This window comes from Fistularia commersonii, chromosome 35 (assembly GCF_037954325.1).
Source record: "Fistularia commersonii isolate RoL2024-O1a breed Wild chromosome 35, RoL_Fcom_v1.0, whole genome shotgun sequence".
NCBI classification, from domain to species: domain Eukaryota; kingdom Metazoa; phylum Chordata; class Actinopteri; order Syngnathiformes; family Fistulariidae; genus Fistularia; species Fistularia commersonii.
The window spans coordinates 206,855-224,016 of NC_141318.1; the positions used below are offsets into that span (position 1 = coordinate 206,855).

Here is a 17,162-nt window from a genome sequence, read left to right on the forward strand (position 1 = left end):
TCCAGGTCGGTGCTAACATCTAGAAGACCTTCCACCTCCCGGTGAGGGTGAAGCCTCTTTCCCACCGCGATCTTCTCAGGACTGAAGATCCAGATCGCGTCCTGGTCTCAGATGAGCAGGTGGCGCTAAAAGAAGCTGGTTCTGGAGGAGCCTGAGGAGGAGGTGAGGTGGAACGTGTCCAGGTCTCAGATAAGTTGAGGGCAAATATTTGACCGAGTTAATGGAAAGCAAAGCTCAAACACGATCAAAGGGGTTTCCGTGACAACCCTTCTCCTCCGGTCCTCAGACGAGGACGTCACATTCGGCTCGCGAGAAGGCGGAGGCTTCCTCCTGCCCAATGAAGGTCCAGAGGGTCCTTCTGGTGTCTTCTGGTGGCAGCAGGAGTGAAGAACCTTGGTTCTCCAGGTGAGCAGAACCAGAACTGTTCTCCTTGATAACGTTCGGGTTTGAATCCACGTCTTCGGTCAGGAGACTGAAGGACGTGGCTGCTTCTCCCAGAAGAAACCTGCCAGTATGAGGACCACTTCTACTCCTTCATTGCAGGAGGCAGGGGGCGGGGCCAATCACAGCTGACCTTGGGCCAGGGGCGGAGCTTCAGCGGGACCGGTCAGCTGTCAATCATCCAGCCATTAACCCTGGAACCTGGAGAACCCAGGTGGGGAACATGGGGTGAACATGCAGAGAGAACCCAGAGAACTTAGAACCTTCTCACAGTGAGGCCACAGTTCAGACCACACAACCAGACTAACCCTGAGGAGCATCATCAAGGAGGAACATCAAGGAGGAACCAAGCAGATGACAAAGGAGGCCAAACAACCAAGGAGAGTTTTAATGGACATCCACAGAGGACACGGCAGCCAATCAGGCGATGCAATTCAAAGGTACAAAACGTCCAGAGGAGACGGGAGAACGTCCAGGAGGTTCTCCTCCCAGAACAGCGAGGAACACCAGCATGCAGGCGTTATCTTCTCCCCACGTCCGTCTGCAGACAGAGGCCACGGCACGAAACCACAGGTGGGGACGATCCATTACATCATCGTGGGGGCGGGGCGGCGGGGGCGGGGCTTCTGCTCATCCAGCCAATCACACGTGCTGGAAACGGAGCCGCGTGGTTCTGCTGCAGGCCTCGTCCTCCCTTGAGCAGACCTTCAGCAGAACTTCTCCTGGATCTTCAGGAGAAAGGGCATCAGGGAACAAGCCTGGGGGCGGGGCCTGAGGGGGCGGTGCCTGAGGGGGCGGTGCCTGAGGGGGCGAGACCTGAGGGGGCGGGGCCTGCCAGAGCGGGCGAAGACTCTGAAATGACTGGTGGAGTCCAGATCCGGAGTCATATCTGGACATTGATCAGATCCAGATTCCGTCAAGGAATGTCGATCACGGATCAACCGATCGCCTGACAAGCCCCGCCCCCTTTGGTTCCTTAAGTCACTTCCTGTCTTCCTCTAACTCCTCCCTCCTTCAGCTGGGGGTTCTCATCTTCCTTCAGCATCCTCATGCTAACTCATGCCCCCCATAGAACGCAGGCAGTTGGAGAACAGGAGAACACCAGGTGGAACCAGGAGGAACCGGATGGGTTCCATGTGGCTTCCAGGTGGAACCAGCTGCTTCCAGGTCCTGTTGGAAGTGGCAGCAGAAATCTAAACCAATAATCTGTGACATCGTCCTAATGTGGCCTGAGCACAGGGGGGGATCAGCTCTCTGATTGGTTCGTTTTCCAGTACACTGCAATGTCTGTACGAAGCGGGGAGAACCGAGGGGCGGGGCTTAACAGGGTTTGCTACATTTTCGGCCGAAGCTCCGCCCCCGTCAGACGGAACCGTAAGGTTCTGAACAGAAGAGGAGGTCGGGGGGGGGGTTCTAGGAGGTTCCTCAGTCGTTGAGGGAGGCGGGCAGGTCGTTGGTCAGGGTGTGCCAGCGCTCGATCTTCTTGTCCTTGTTCTTCAGGCAGTCGAACCAGTGCTTGAGACGCTCGCCGTTGGCGTTGATGCCCAGGGAGACGCCGCCTGCAGGAGCAGAGCACAACCTCAGCCCGGAACCCTGCGCCATGGTTACCTCCATCCATCCAGCAGAGGTCGGGGGACCGACCGCGAGTCCCAGAACCTCAGAGGACTAGTGCAGTACAAGTACTGCGCCGACGGCAGCGACTCTGCGTTACGAGTACGCTGAAGTACAAGTCTTGCACTGGCAGCAGTGACCCTGCAGTACAAGTAGAGTGCAGTACAAGTACAGCCCAGTACTTGCACCGCGCAGTACAAGTACAGTGCAGTACGAGTGCCGCAGAGTATTAGTACTCACCGATGAAGTCGTTGGACTTGCCGATGTCGTAGTCCCACACGGTGACCTCCAGGGTCTTCTTGGTCAGATCTGCGTACTTGATGTCGTAACAGAACTCCTGCGGGACACGGAGGAACGAGATGGTCAGAGAACCCGGGCCGGAGAACCGAAACTCCAGCCGGGGGGGAACCCGTGTTCTCCGGGAGGATCCCGAGAACGTTCCCCTCGGTTTCTGCCGGGCGAGACCTCGCCCCTCGGCGGAACCCACGGCAAAGGGTCAACGGAGGTTCTAAATAGGGACACCAAGGATGTTCTCCGACCGCCGAGAGAACGTCCGTGTTCCGCTGGGTTCGGCCCAGGTTCCTGGGTCAGTCTGAGGAGAACCCAGATGTTTGTCCTGACAGGGGTCAGAGGTGAGAGGAGGAGGTGAGCTCCAAATGTCACAGGAAATGTCAGGAGGACGTCTGGGCTCAACCCAGCCTGCGGCGCCGCAGAACCCGGAGGAACCCAGAGGAACCCAGAGGAACCCTGAGGAACATCTGCGGGTTGTGATCCACCTGATGGACGGAGGTTTGAAATCCAGAGGAAGAACAGACCAGGAACATCAGAACCGGAAGAACCAGAGGATAATGGGAAAACAACCTAAAAAATACACACACACACACACACACACACACACACACGCATGTGCACGCCCCCTCCCACGTGCACGCCCCGTGCTTGTACCTCATTGAACTCGGGGTTGAGCGTCTTCTTCTTCACCGCCGTCTTGTGCTTGGACTTCTTGTTCTCGTCAGGCTTCAGGTACCTGGGAAGAACCGCAGTGTGACCGGCGCCTTCACAGACACCTGGCCGAGGGCCGAGTCCAGGTCCAGAACCAGGACCGGGACCAGATCCAAGACCGCTTTCATCAAATCTGCAGATCTTCAGATTTTGATTGTTCTGTTCCTTCCAGCTTCTCCTCACTGCAGTATTGCTAAGTCCACCAGAGGGTGCTGTGAGCTGCCCATCCTTACACACTTACACACACACACACACACACACACACACAGGTCCTGCTATCTCCACACAGTTTTCATCTGGAATCTAAAGAGGTTTTTTCAGGTGATTTGATTGACATCAGTCCTGCTGACATCGTCGTCCAATCAGACGGCTCGCCCCCCCCCCCCCCCCCCCCCCCCCCCCCCATTCAAACAGCGTCTGTCAGCAGGGCTGTGATTTTCACAAGAAAACAAAACCCTGCAGGCGAGACGTCAGAGCTCGTCTTCAAGCTATGGAAGCCCCCCCCCCCCGATGAGTCAGGCTTTTGTTCCACTGTGGCAGAGAAATTAATTGCTGAGAGAAAAGAAATGTTCAGGTGATAAAACAGCATCTTTTTATGAAGCTGCTGAGAAACCAGCCTTCTCTGGAGACCGGGGGTGGGGGGGGGGGGGGGGGGGGGGGTCTGAGGAGGCAGATTAAGGAGCGGAGCAGAAATAATCCACAGGAAATTTACTAAAATCCTCCTCTGTCAGCACAAACTGGGAGTGCAGAGAAGAAGAAGAAGGACAGGCCCGAGAGTTTGGGACTCGGCAGGAAACTCCAGGCTCCTCCCAACCAGAGAGTCACCGGGAGACTCGTCAACCAGTTAACGGTTGACTCGGGGGGTGACTCGACAAAGACCCGGGTGACTCGCTGGGTGAACCGAGGTCAACCGGACGGGCGTTCACCGGGCGACTCGCCAAGCCGCTGGACCGGGACGGGGGACCAGAGGGGTGACTCGCTGCACGGCAGCCCGGGTTACTTGACAGGTGACTCGACCCTCCAACCTAGTTTTATCACTAATCTAATCAAGTCGACCCGATGCTTCGCTCCCCGCCGGGTGGCTCGGGGGCCTCGAGGCACCGCAGGACCCGCGACCCGACCCGAAACCAGAGTAGCCCGACGGGGAGCGGGGCCTTGGCCGGGGGGCGGGGCCTTGGCCGGGGGGCGGGGCCCGTGACTGACGTTTTGACGTAGGGGTCGGAGAAGCCGTTGGCGTCCATGGCGGCCAGGTGGGCGCAGCGGATGATGCCGACCACCAGGCAGGACTTCTGGCTGTTGTACTTTAGGGAGATCATGATCCGTCCACGCTCCTCCAGAGACTTGTCCTCCGTCTTGTTCACCTGCAGACACACACATGGTGAAGCTCCGCCCCCTGTGGCCGCGGCCCGTCCGACGGAGGCGGCGGTCCGTCCAGGCGTCTGCTGGTCTGTGAACATCTCTTAGCTTTGGTTCCAAACCTTCATTCCCAGGAACCCCCCCCCCGCCCCGGACTCACCGGCAGCTGCTTCTCCAGGCAGTTGTTGAAGTTCTTGGTGTGGTTGGGCTTCAGCTTCTTCAGGGGGATCCGAGTTTCTCCGATGAACTCGTTGTGACGGAACTTGTCCTCGTCGCAGACGGAGATTCTGTGGAGCAGACGGACCTGAGGAGCCTGGCTTCGGCTGTGTGTGTGTGTGTGTGTGTGTGTGTGTGTGTGTGTGTGTGTGTGTGTGTGTGTGTGGTACCTGAGTGTTTTGCGGACCATGTCCTCGTCCGTGATGCCGTAGTAGGTCAGAGTCTCGCTCCACACTGGGTTCAGGGTGTTGTGGAGGGTCTTGGTCCTCAGCTTGTTGGCCTGAAGACACAACAACAGCAATGTCACACACACACACACACACACACACACAGATGGGTTCCTGTGGTCCTCCCTTGGATATCAGTGTGTTCAGGTGGAGGTGGAGGTTCTCCTTCTCTTGTCAGTCAAAGGGTAGCTGGTTCTGATGGTGGGGCAGTAGATCCCCCCCCAGGGCAGAAGCTGTGACCTTCCAAAGACCTGAGTCTCTGAGTTCTGACCTCCACCCTGGATGGAGCACCAGAGAGCTTTACGTCCTCCCTGAACCTGCCTGGGTTCTCTTCATGTTCTCCTCATGTTCTCTTCATGTTCTCCTGGATCCTCTTTGTGTTCTCCTCATGTTCTCCAGGTCCTCCATCTCCCTCCCACAGTTGTTCCTGAGGGATCATGCTGAGGGTTCTGCTGCTCCTCTGCAGTTCCTGCCTCGTCCAGCAGGGGGCTCCACCACAGTCAGGACACTAACAGTTCTCCTGCGGTTCTCCTGCCCTCTCCTTTGGGGGCAGGAGAACCGTAAACAAAGGCAGGGGGTTCATCCGTGACCTTTGACCCCTCGGGGAGCAGATGTTCCTGTTCTTTCTCCGTCGCCCCGAACGACTGGCGGGGAACCAGCAGCCCACTGGACCTCCACAAGTTCACCGCTCCTCGAAGGATGAGGCTGCATCACCGTGGAAACCAAGGGATGGGGGGAGGGTTCTGAGGAGGAACCAGGGTTCTAACAGGTGTGTGTGTGTGTGTGAGAGAGAGAGAGAGAGAGCTAGAAAAAAGCCTATCCCCCCACCACACACACACACACACACACACACACACACACACACACACTTCCTGTGGAAGGTTGTTTGTTTGTTTGTGTTGGTGGAACATCACACCTCCTCCTCCTCCTCTTCATCATCTGCTTCCATTCACACGTTCACAAGCAAACACTGCGAGTCTGAAGGAGCAGAAACTAAGCAGCAGCAGCAGCAGCAGCAGCCGTCTTCAGAGAAGACCAGGAACCTCATGTTTCCACCTCAAGAAGAAACACCACCTTCCATTCCTTCCTGCAGGAAACCTGGAGGAGAAGGAGTGGCTACAAACATCCTGACTGCACTAGCACACTCTCACTACCACACTAGTTACACTAGTTACACTACTGTTACACTACTGTTACACTACTGTTACACTACTGTTACATTACTGTTACACTACTGTTACACTACTGTTACACTACTGTTGCACTACTGTTACATTCCTGTTACACTACTACCACAACACTATTATACTACTTTTATACTGCTATTACACTACCATTACACTAGTTACACTACTGTTACACTAGTTACACTACTGTTACACTAGTTACACTACTGTTGCACTACTGTTACACTAGTTACACTACTGTTACACTAGTTACACTACTGTTACACTAGTTACACTACTGTTACACTAGTTACACTACTGTTGCACTACTGTTACACTAGTTACACTACTTCCACAACAGTATTATACTACTTTTATACTACTATTACACTACCATTACACTAGTTACACTACTGTTACACTAGTTACACTACCGTTACATGCGTGTTACTCGACAGTTACACTAGCACTGCACTACCGTTACACGTGTGTTACACGCGTGTTACAGCGTCAGGAGTACCTTGCTGGCGCCGGGCAGGAGGTGCAGCTTCACGTAGGGGTCTGAGAGCCCGTTGTGGTCCATGGGCTTGAGGCCCTGAGGAGACACAAGCAGGACAATGAGACGGTGGAAGGTCTGGACGGGCTGAACCCTTCCTGTCCCGTCCGTGGGCCGGGGACACGTGGGGAACCCGTCTGTGGAACCCGTCTGAGGAACCCGTCTGTGGAACCCGTCTGTGGAACCCGTCTGTGGAACCCCGGGCTTCTGGAGGAACATCCGTGTGGAAGCCCTTCTCAAGAAGGTTCTGGCAGACGTTCCGACCCAGGACTCTGCCCCCCCCCGGAGAACCCTGGACACCTTGGAAGCCCTCCAGAGATGGAGGTGGTCGCTGCTTCTCCAGAACCTTCCGCCCCCCACCAGCACACACATCTCCATCCCCTGCAGATGACAGGACTATTGATCTCCACGCAGCCGGGGTCCTGCAGGAGCTCCGGGGGGCACCGACACCCAGGACAGGAGGACAAAACACACACACACACACACACACACACACACACACACACACAGCAACAGGCTCCTGACACACACACACACACACACAAACACACACACACACACACACACACAAAAGCACACGCAGCAACAGGCTCCTGACACACACACACACAGACAAACATACATTCACACAGACAAGTACACACACACACACAGCAACAGGCTCCTGACACACACACACACACACACACACACACACACACACACACACACACAGACAAACATACACACGGTGGCGAGAGGTAAAAGCTATGCAGATGCTGTTGCCATGGCGACACACACACGTGTGTTATTCCATGTGATTCACTTCACCGGGGGTTTGCTCACAGAACCAGGAACCTGAAGAACCCCTGAGGTGTCCTCACACACCTCAGGAGATCAGGAGCTCTGCAGGTCGGACACCATCACCTGGAGACCAACCATCCAGGGGTCGCGGGGTCACGGGGGGTCACGGGGGGTCACGTGGGGGGGGTCTGTCAGGGGTCTGCTCTATCTGGGTCTGTTAGGAGGGTCTCAGGGAGCAGGAGGGACCTGATGGGTTCCAGGGGTTCCAGGGGGTCCAGGGGGTCCGTGGAGGACCTGCTTACCTTCTTGTACCGAGGGACTGGAAGCTGTTGGTCCAGAAAACACGAGTGAAGCAGGAGGGAAAGAAGAAGAAAGACAGGATGAACGAGGACCTTCAGGAGCCTGGAGGACAGGAGGAAGATCTCCTCCACCTACTCCTTCTGCCTCTCCTGCTTCTGCTTCTCCTGCTTCTCCTGCTTCTCCTGCTTCTCCTGCTCTACTCCTCACCCTTCCCTGAGCAGAAGATTAACATCTACTGAACATCTTGTTCTCTGACTTTCAGACTTATTTCACTGACAGGAAATAAACCCCAGTCTTCGTTCTTGGGATTAATGTCATCATTCCATCACACACACACACACACACACACACACACACACACGTGCACACACACACACACACACACACACACACACACACACACACATCATATTAGAGGTGTGTTTTTTTCCAGGTGTGTTTAGTGAGAGGCTCCTGCCTGCTGGAGCTGCTCTCCAGCCTCCACCATCTGCAGAGCTTCTGTGGAGGTTCCACACCAGGACCTGCTGTGGAACCTCCACGGCGTGCGGTAAAGTTCACGTTCCTGCGGCGTCCTGTCAGCTCCGGTTCTTCACATCTGCAGCTCTGCCTCATTAGTAACCTTTGCTTAACAAGGGGGGGGTGCGCACACACACACACACACACACACACGCACACACACACACACACACACACACACATACACACAGTGTGTGAAGGTTCTCCTGACAAAACCCAACCTCCAGCTCCAAGGTGGGATGGAACCTGGGAGAAGGTCCAGACATTGGACGTTGAAGGCCTCGCGGGGCAGCAGACCATCTCTGAGGTCCCGCCTCTTCGAAGAACTCTGATGTTTGTCAGAGGAGACAAGCAGATGTTCCCTCAACACATCGATTCCATGGACCTTCAATGAGAAGGTTCTCCTCTGACTGCCCAGAGGAACCGGGGCTCAGGGTTCTTCTCAAAGGTGGAACCCAAAGGAAATGAACCAGCGGGGCTTTTCAGATGGACACGCCAACCAAGGGGATGATCTGAGAACATCTACAATGTTCCTCAGGGGTTCTCTAGGAAGAACAATCAACGCAGGTTCTACAAACATACCAGAAAAAGCACAAGGAGATGGCAGCGCAGGAAGAACCCATGGAGAACCCATGGAGAACATACCCACCCCCCCAGTTCCATCAGGGACCCGATCCGTAAGAAGCAATCAGAGAAAGCTGAGGTGAAGTGCTTCATCACATTTATGGGTGGGAGGACATGGATGGAGAACATAGATGGAGAACATGGATGGTGAACATGGATGGAGAACATGGATGGAGAACATGGATGGAGAACATGTAGAGGACATGGATCGAGAACATGGATGGAGAACATAGATGAAGAACATGGATGGAGAACATGGATGGAGAACATGGATGGAGAAAATGGATGGAGAACATGTAGAGGACATGGATGGAGAACATAGATGTGAACATGGATGGAGAACATGGATGGAGAACATGGATGAAGAACATGGATGGAGAAAATGGATGGAGAAAATGGATGGAGAACATGTAGAGGACATGGATGGAGAACATAGATGTGAACATGGATGGAGAACATGGATGAAGAACATGGATGGAGAAAATGGATGGAGAACATGGATGGAGAACATGGATGGAGAACATGTAGAGGACATGGATGGAGAACATGGACAAGGAGTGTGGCTGGAAACTTTCCGCGGCTTCGGAAAACAAATGTCAGGGTTCAGATGTTCCAGGGCTTCCAAAGGAGAACCCACCTTCTCTGCAGCAGAACATTCTGAGGGCCCACCCAGATGCATGTGTGTGTGTGTGTGTGTGTGTGTGTGTGTGTGTGTGTGTGTGTCCCTCACCTTGGCCCTGTTGATGGTGCAGTGCAGGGCGTTGTTCTCCTGGTCGTACAATAAGCTGAACTCCAGGGTTCCCAAGGTGGCTGCAGACACGGGGAGAAGAACGGAAGAACCGGGCATGATTCAGGGTGAAGGAGGTCCAGAAGGTCCAGAGGCTCCCCGGGGTCACCATCCCATAATCATCTGAGAAGCAGACAGTTCAGAAGAACCACGAGCTCACCGAGCACCCCCCCCACCCACCGGAGGTGTTGAAGGACCTCCGTGGAGAAGGAGACCAGCTCCTCAGCAGTCTGACCCACCAGGAGGAGAACTAGAACCAGAACCTCACACTGCAGAAGATCCATGCTGCGTCCGAGGGGACGCCTGTGAGGAGAATCATCCAACATGTTCACCACTTCCTGTCCAGGGATGGAGCAGAACGTCGGGCTTGGCCTTCACATTCCAGCCTTCTTCTGATCGCTAACCTGGATGGCCGATCGATCGGGGGGCCGATCAATGGAGATGGAGGAACAGCCGGTGATGACATCACACAACATCTGAGCTGAGGGACGCCTCGGCAGGACACCATGGACAGGGCAGAGGTCAAACTCTGGTAGGTCCCACACACACACACACACACACACTGTGTTGCCATGGCAGTGGGCGGTGTCAGTGTTTGCGTTCATGTCTGCTGAGGGATGAAGGTGTGTGTCCTCCTCCGTGCAACGTTCTGTCCTGATGTTCCAACGTTCCTTCCATTTCAGGAGAAGAACCTGCTGTGATCGCAGGTCTGATGGCGGCAGTGGCCTCGGGCGCCAGGCGAGTGTGTGTGTGTGTGTGTGTGTGTGCGCTCAGTGTGTGAGGGGTTGTTCGGTGTGTTCAGCGTGTGTGTGTGTGTGTGTGTGTGTGTTCTACTGCATTATACAGTTTATAGTTTCCTCAGTTGTCATGGCGACGGCAGCTTAGCAGCCGTTCCATCCACAGCAGTTTTAAAAGTCGTCATCCGTCGGCCGTCACCGAGGTGAGAGCTTCCTTTGGAACACACACACACACACACACACACACACACACACACACACGTAGAGACTGAACAGAGGAAGCAAGCAGGAGAACCTGGAGAACCTGGAGAACCAGGAGAACCTGGAGAACCCAGGGCGGCTCTGAAGCCGTCACTCAAGTCACATGACCTGCTCTGGTTAGTAATTAGTTAATGAGTTAATTAGAGCTGATTAGAGGAGGAGGAGGAGCAGCTCCAGAAGTCAGACATGATAATGATGGTGGTGTCCTCCTGGGATGGTCCACCTCCTCATCTTCATGTCCACGTGCTCGGGGTTGTGTGACGAGTCCTCGGCTGAGCTGCTGCTGGTGGAGCCTTGAGACGTTCCCAGGAGCTCCGGTGTCTCTTCCCCCCCATGCACTGAGGTTGCCGCGGGCAACGGAGACTTCACGTGCCGGGGAGGAGAACCCGTGGTCCGACAGGAGATGATGTTCTCCTGACCTGCGGCGGCAAAACCCCCCCGGCCGATTCCAGGAAGAACCTCAGACGCTGCTCCTCATCACTCAGGGGACTTGAAGAACCTCTCCTGCTCTCCGGCGCCCGTCAACGGTTCCTCATGGAGACGCTTCAGCGGCACCTCAGAAGGTTGGACCGGCCTCAGAACCTCCTTATCCACATGGAGAACGTGAAAAGAGCTGAGGGGATCCCGAGGAACCCCGAAGAACCGTTTAGGAGGACCGTCGTGTGACGGCCGGTTCCAGAAGGTTCTGCGTTCGGAGCGAGGCCAAAGAAACGGCGGGAAGTGATGTCATCTCTGACATCATAGCCGAGGTCAGAGGCCCCTCGCGTTAACTTGCTATCACATTAGCGAGCTAATGATGCGACGAGCTCGTCGGCAGGACTCGCTTCCCTCGGAGGACAAGATGGAGATCGTTTCCTTCTCAGAAACCTTCTGGAAGGTTTGAGAAGCCTCGTTCTCCCCCATTAGAAGGAGGAGGAGACGTTGCGGTGACGAGTGAAGGCCGACCGCAGGTTTCATCCCCCGGCTCTCTGATACCTCTGAACATCCCATCATTAAGTGTTGCCGCGGGAGACGGGACCCAGAGGAGGATGACCGTCTACAGGAAGCTAACGGCTAAGCGGCCGAGGGGCGGAGCCACCGCAGGTCGTCCTGACGATGAAGATGTCGCACAGCAAGAGGCGGTGTGGAGGGGCGGAGCCTGTTTCCATGGGAACCAGATCATGTTCTCTCTGGTGGGGTCGGGTTCTACCGACGCAGAACCCCAGAACTCCAGAACTCCAGAACCCCAGTCTGGTCCAGACGCCATATTTGTAGTTCCACTGTTCCCTCTTGGCTTCCCGTGATGATGAAAGACACAAACACACACACACACACACACACGCACACACACACACACACACATATGGCAACAGGATCTATTAAACCATCAGACTCAGGGGGAAAAAGATGGGGGCGGGGCGACGCTCTGACTTCCTGTTTACCATCAAACATGGTGTGTGTGTGTGTGTGTGTGTGTGTGTGTGTGTGTGTGTGTAGAGGGGGTGTTTATCTGGAGCCTGCGTGCGTGCATGACATCCAGGTAATCTGATTACAGCCGGGTCTTTCCACAGCGCCGCTCTAATCTGATTGGCTGTTCTAATATCTGGGGGTCTGTGGGCTCTGGTCCCGATCCTGACTAAATCCTGCATGAGGGGGTCAAGGTCTGACCCCGAAGGCGGGGGCGGGGTGACATCAGCATCCCCAGATGGCGGCGGCGGCGGCGTGCTCCTCGGCCAGACCGACGCGTCCGGGAGATTTATGAACGAGGGAGGCTGCGTCGCCATGGCAACAAATGGAGAAAACACATTTCCCATCTCGGCGTTCCTGCCCGGACGGCGGATTATAGATGGGGGGCCGATAGCGCCGAACCAACCCCCCCCCCGGGAGCAGAATCAATAACCCGCTGTCGGACGCACCGCCGCCGCCAGAATACCAAAACATCTGACCTCCTGCTGCCGGACGGCCAGGAGAACCCATGGAGACCTCGGGGAGCAGATCCAGGGAGGGGCGGAGCCGAGCGCACCGGACCAGGAGGCGGAGCTTAACCCAAACGCCATCCAACAGGTCACACTCGCATTCACACCTCTGGGCTGCTTTTGGACCAGAGAGGAACTGGACAGAACCAAGGCTGGAGAACATGGAGATCATCAAGCCCGGAGAACATGCAGAGAACCAAGGACGGAGAACATGCCGAACATGGAGAACATGGAGAACATGGAGAGGTGGTGGACCCTCGGGCCCCTCACACACCCCAAGGGACGGGAACCAGAAGAGACACCTTCTCGATGAAGGCCTTTCTAATGAAGCTCAAGGCTTTCTTGTGGGAACGAGTTCTTCAGGTCTTTTTGGAACGGGCTGCCATTATCTTGAGGGAACAAGTTATCCCAAGAAGACCTTCTGGAGCGACGGCTCCACTGAGGGACGTCAGATGCACCTTCTCAGGTGGTTCCGTGAGGTCGGGCTGATCAGGCGTCTGACCTCCTGCTCGCGGTGACTTCCTCAGATCCAACCTGGAGACGTTCTCTTCTTAGAACCTCCTAGGAGACCAACGGGACGTCTCCTGTCAGGGTCCTGACAGAACCTGTTCTCCGGTTCCACAAACAATCCGCCTCCTGAGAACGTCTCCGTGGCCTCCAGAACCACGGGTCCACCTGCTGAGGTTCCTCCCCAGATCCTCCCTCTGAGTCGCTCTGAGGTGTACCTGAGGTTCTGCAAACCCCGTGGAGACTCTGAGTCCAGGAGGTCCTGTGACGGCGACTTCCAACTGGGACGGAACCTGAACCCTGAGAAGGAGAACGTGGACAGACTGGAACCGGAGAACCCAGGGTTCTAACCGGAGAACCCGGAGAACCCTGGGCTCTGACCCTTTGAAGATGACTTGGGTTTTTGAACCAAAGCTGTCCTCCAGCGTACGTGCACGCCCCCACGTGCACTCTGACGGCTGGAATCCCCGTTACATAAGGTTCTTACAGAACGGGGGCGGAGCTTCAGACTGGAGCCTGATCTGAGTGGGCGGGGCTTACCGGGGATCAGGGGAGGCAACAGATGGAGCGCACACACACACACACACACACATACAGACAGACACACACACACACACACACACATTCAGAGTCAGGCGGGGGGGTGAAAGCAGAGGTTAGCGCTGTGGGCGGGGCTTAATCCAGAGATGATCCTCCATCAGACCCTCTGGTCTTCAGACCTCCTGCGATGGAGAGCTGAAATGAGTGGCCGCCATCGTTCCACACAGGAAGTGACATCACAACTCAGGAAGTCAAAGTACCACCAAACAATTACCTTTGAGAGTACTTCACATACACACTGAGTGTGTGTGTGTGTGTGTGTGCCTGTGTTTGTGTCTGTGTGTGTGCCTGTGCATGTATTTGAGTGTGTGTGTGTGTGTGTGTGTGTGTGTGTGTGTGTGTGTGTATGTGGGTGTGTGTGCTGCTTATGTTCCCTGACTTTCCCTCTGATTGGCCAGATGCAACCTTCCAGTCAGAGACTTGTGGTCTCCATGACAACTGGATGTACAGAGAGGAGAAGTGGGTCCAACCTGGACCTTCAAGAGGCTGGAGAAGGAGATGTTGGATGTGTGAAAGCCGCCTCTCCGTCACATCTTCAGGACAAGAGCAGGGTGGAGCTTCTGCGGCTGATGGAACACCAGCTTCTGCTTCAGACCTGAAGGGGCAGGTTGTCCACGATGTGGTCCACCGTCGGCACCGAGAGAGGTCCGTTCGCGGAGCCGCCTGGAAGGAGATGTCTGAAGGCCACGGAAGAAGAACGGACACGTGCACTGCGGCAGGAGAAAGTCACGGAGCGAGCGGAGAAGCACCGGGACGGGTCCTCGCGTGCCTCCTCCGATCACAGGATCAATCAGGGTAAAGATTTCCTCGATCGATACGCCTCGACCCCCCCGACCAGGCAGAGACCTTCTAACGAGGCACTGAGGAGCAGCTTCACCAATCACAGGCCTCAGGAGACGCTCGTCACCTGCTGCTGGATCAATAGGGATCAGCTCAGGGGCGGGGCCAATGAGCCTGTCTCAGGGGCGGGGCCAATGAGCCTGTCTCAGGGGCGGGGCCAATGAGCCTGTCTCAGGGGCGGGGCCAATGAGCCTGTCTGAGGGGCGGGGCCAATCATCCTGCCTCAGGGGCGGGGCCGATGAGCCTGTCTCAGGGGTGGGGCCAATGAGCCTGTCTCAGGGGCGGGGCCAATGAGCCTTTCTCAGGGGCGGGGCCAATGAGGCTGCCTCAGGGGCGGGGCCGATGAGCTTCTGACCTGGAGCTTCTGACCTGGAGCTCCAGGTCCTGGTGTCCCTGTGAAGCCCAAGCAAAGCTTCTGATCTCCATGCATGGAATCCAGCAGGAGGTCACAGCACAACATCTGTCTCCCCCCCACTCAGCCTGGATTAGCAGCAGATTAGCTCCGCCCCCGCAGGGATTACCTGCCCGGGCTGGAGCTCCACTTTTCCTGATGTAATAAGGTCACATCTGTATCTGAGGGGGGGTCGGAACGGACGGTCTCCTCCCATTGGTCGCTGAACTTTGGCCACCAAGCACAGGGGGCGGGGCCTATGCGGCGCCCGCTCTGTTAGCAGTCACTTGTTCAGGGCTGATGGAGGATTCGGAGACCTGTGGACCAGACGGGACCTCCTGAAGAACCTCCTCAGGCTTGGAGCGGTGAGCAGATAAACAAGCCTCTGCATCACCTTTTCTCCCTGGCTGCCATGGCAACCACCAAATATCAAATATCAAATATCCAACTAATGCTGACGCACGCCAAGCCACGCCCCCCGCCGGCGGCCACGCCCCTACATCATAGGCCACGCCCACGATCACAACAGGAAGTGATGGGAATCTGCGGTGAGGAGGGAGAAGATCCTCCTGGACCAGGACTCTGAGGAGGAGCCAGAGGAACATGAAGCAGCTGGAATCAACAGGTCTGACAGCAAGAACTTCATCAAGTCCTCCTGAGGAGGAGGAAGAAGAGGAGGACGAAAAGGAAGAGGGAGGAGAAGAAGAAGAAGAGGAGGAGGAGGAGGTGCTGCTGGCGATGTTCTGCTCTGAGCTCTCGGGGAGCTGCTTTATTACCCCTTCACTGTAACAGGGTCCATTAGAGGACCGGCATGACGGAGGGGTGGAGACCACACACACACACACACACACACACACACACACACACAAACACACACACACACCGAATACCGTGCTCACAGGAGGCGAGGAAGCGGAGCAGGTTGGTGTTTCTCTGCAGCAACAGTTGGCTGTTTGACGGCGGAGTTGGCTACACACACACACACACACACACACACACACACACACACGCACACACACATCGTACGCATGCACGCATGATACGCATGCACGCATGCACACACGTGTAAATGCTCCTTGATAAACAGAGCGGAGAAGAAAAGGTGACAGATGAAGAGGCGCGGCGGAGAAGACGCCTGGCAACCGGGAGGAAGAGGAGGAGGAGGAGGAGGAGAAAGAAAGATGAGGAGGAGGAGGAGGAGAGGAGAGGAAAGAAAGAGGAGGAGGAGGAGGAAGAGGAGGAGAGGAGAGGAAAGAAAGAGGAGAGGAAAGAAAGAGAAGGAAGAGGAGAGAAAGAGGAGGATGAGAGGAAGGGGAGGAAGAGGAGGAGGAAGAGAATGAGAGAAGAGGAAGAGGAGGAAGATGAAGACAAGGAAGAGGAGAGAAAAGAAAGAGGAGAGGAAGAGTAGGAGTAATAGGAGGAAGAGAAAAGAGAGGAGGAGGAAGAGCGGTCGCGTCCTTACTGGAGTCATCCGAGTCTTCCGCCTCCCCGTCGGGCTCGTCGTCCCGGCGGCCGGCCTGCGGAGGCGCCGCGGCTCCGGCGGCGCTCCGGTCCGGGTCTTCGTCAGCGGGCCGGGCTCCGTCGGGCGTCCGGGGCGGGGGCTCCCGGGGGGCGGGTCCCCGGGCGGGGGCCCCCGGGGGCGGCAGGCCGCGGGGGTAGCGGGGGAAGTAGTCCGAGATCTGGCGGATGGGCTGGATGGGCCCCGGGCTCACGTCGATGGCCATGTGCTCCTGGATGCTGATGGCGGCGCGCTCCCCTTTGCGGTGTGTCATGCATGCGGCCCGGAACACGCGCGCACGCGCCGCAACCGCACGGACACGCACACACGCACGCTGGGTGGAGTCCCGGCGGGCGGGGGTCTACATGGACGGCCTCACACCCGCGCCATGCCGCTGCCTGACGCCGTCACACGCACGCGCGCACGCACGCACGCACACACTCACTCACTCACTCGCACACACACCTGTTCCTCCCGCTTCCAGCTCCGCCCGAGTCCGCGCGTCCGATCCGACCGGGAGCCAGGAGTGTGTGAGGAGAAGGAGGAGGGACGGTGTGTGTGAGTGTGTGAGTGTGTGTGTGAGTGAGTGAGTGTGTGAGAGTGTTTGCATGTGTGTGTCGGAGGGAAGGGATTAGAGGGGGGAGGGGGAGGGAGGGATCAGCTGATGTCACTGCCTAGCAACCGAGCGGTAAACAGGAACTTCAGCAGGACATTAACCCCCTCCATCTGTCGGCACGACCTTCTCCACCTCCAGCACCTCCTCTGAGTGCCATCAGTCCACCACCAGC

At 56.3% G+C, this 17,162-nt stretch overlaps 1 protein-coding gene across 4 annotated transcripts; it reads right to left on the bottom strand.

Annotated features, from left to right (window-relative positions):
- Nucleotides 1–807: 807 nt before the first annotated feature.
- Nucleotides 808–16,967, bottom strand: doc2b (double C2-like domains, beta). Of its 4 annotated transcripts, XM_086142274.1 has the most exons (11): nucleotides 16,339–16,967; nucleotides 9,529–9,608; nucleotides 7,794–7,871; nucleotides 7,661–7,684; nucleotides 6,540–6,614; nucleotides 4,797–4,906; nucleotides 4,571–4,697; nucleotides 4,258–4,415; nucleotides 2,998–3,079; nucleotides 2,293–2,389; nucleotides 808–2,000 (listed from the first exon to the last, which is right to left on the bottom strand). In XM_086142274.1, exons 1-11 carry the CDS (start codon nucleotides 16,646–16,648, stop codon nucleotides 1,867–1,869), a joined length of 1,275 nt encoding a protein of 424 aa, XP_085998400.1. In that variant the 5' UTR covers nucleotides 16,649–16,967; the 3' UTR covers nucleotides 808–1,866. The 4 variants fall into 4 exon arrangements, with proteins under 4 accessions (XP_085998400.1, XP_085998401.1, XP_085998403.1 ...); XM_086142275.1 differs by lacking the exon at nucleotides 7,794–7,871 and having other exon boundaries at nucleotides 16,339–16,965; XM_086142277.1 differs by lacking the exons at nucleotides 7,661–7,684; nucleotides 7,794–7,871 and having other exon boundaries at nucleotides 16,339–16,965.
- Nucleotides 16,968–17,162: the final 195 nt, after the last annotated feature.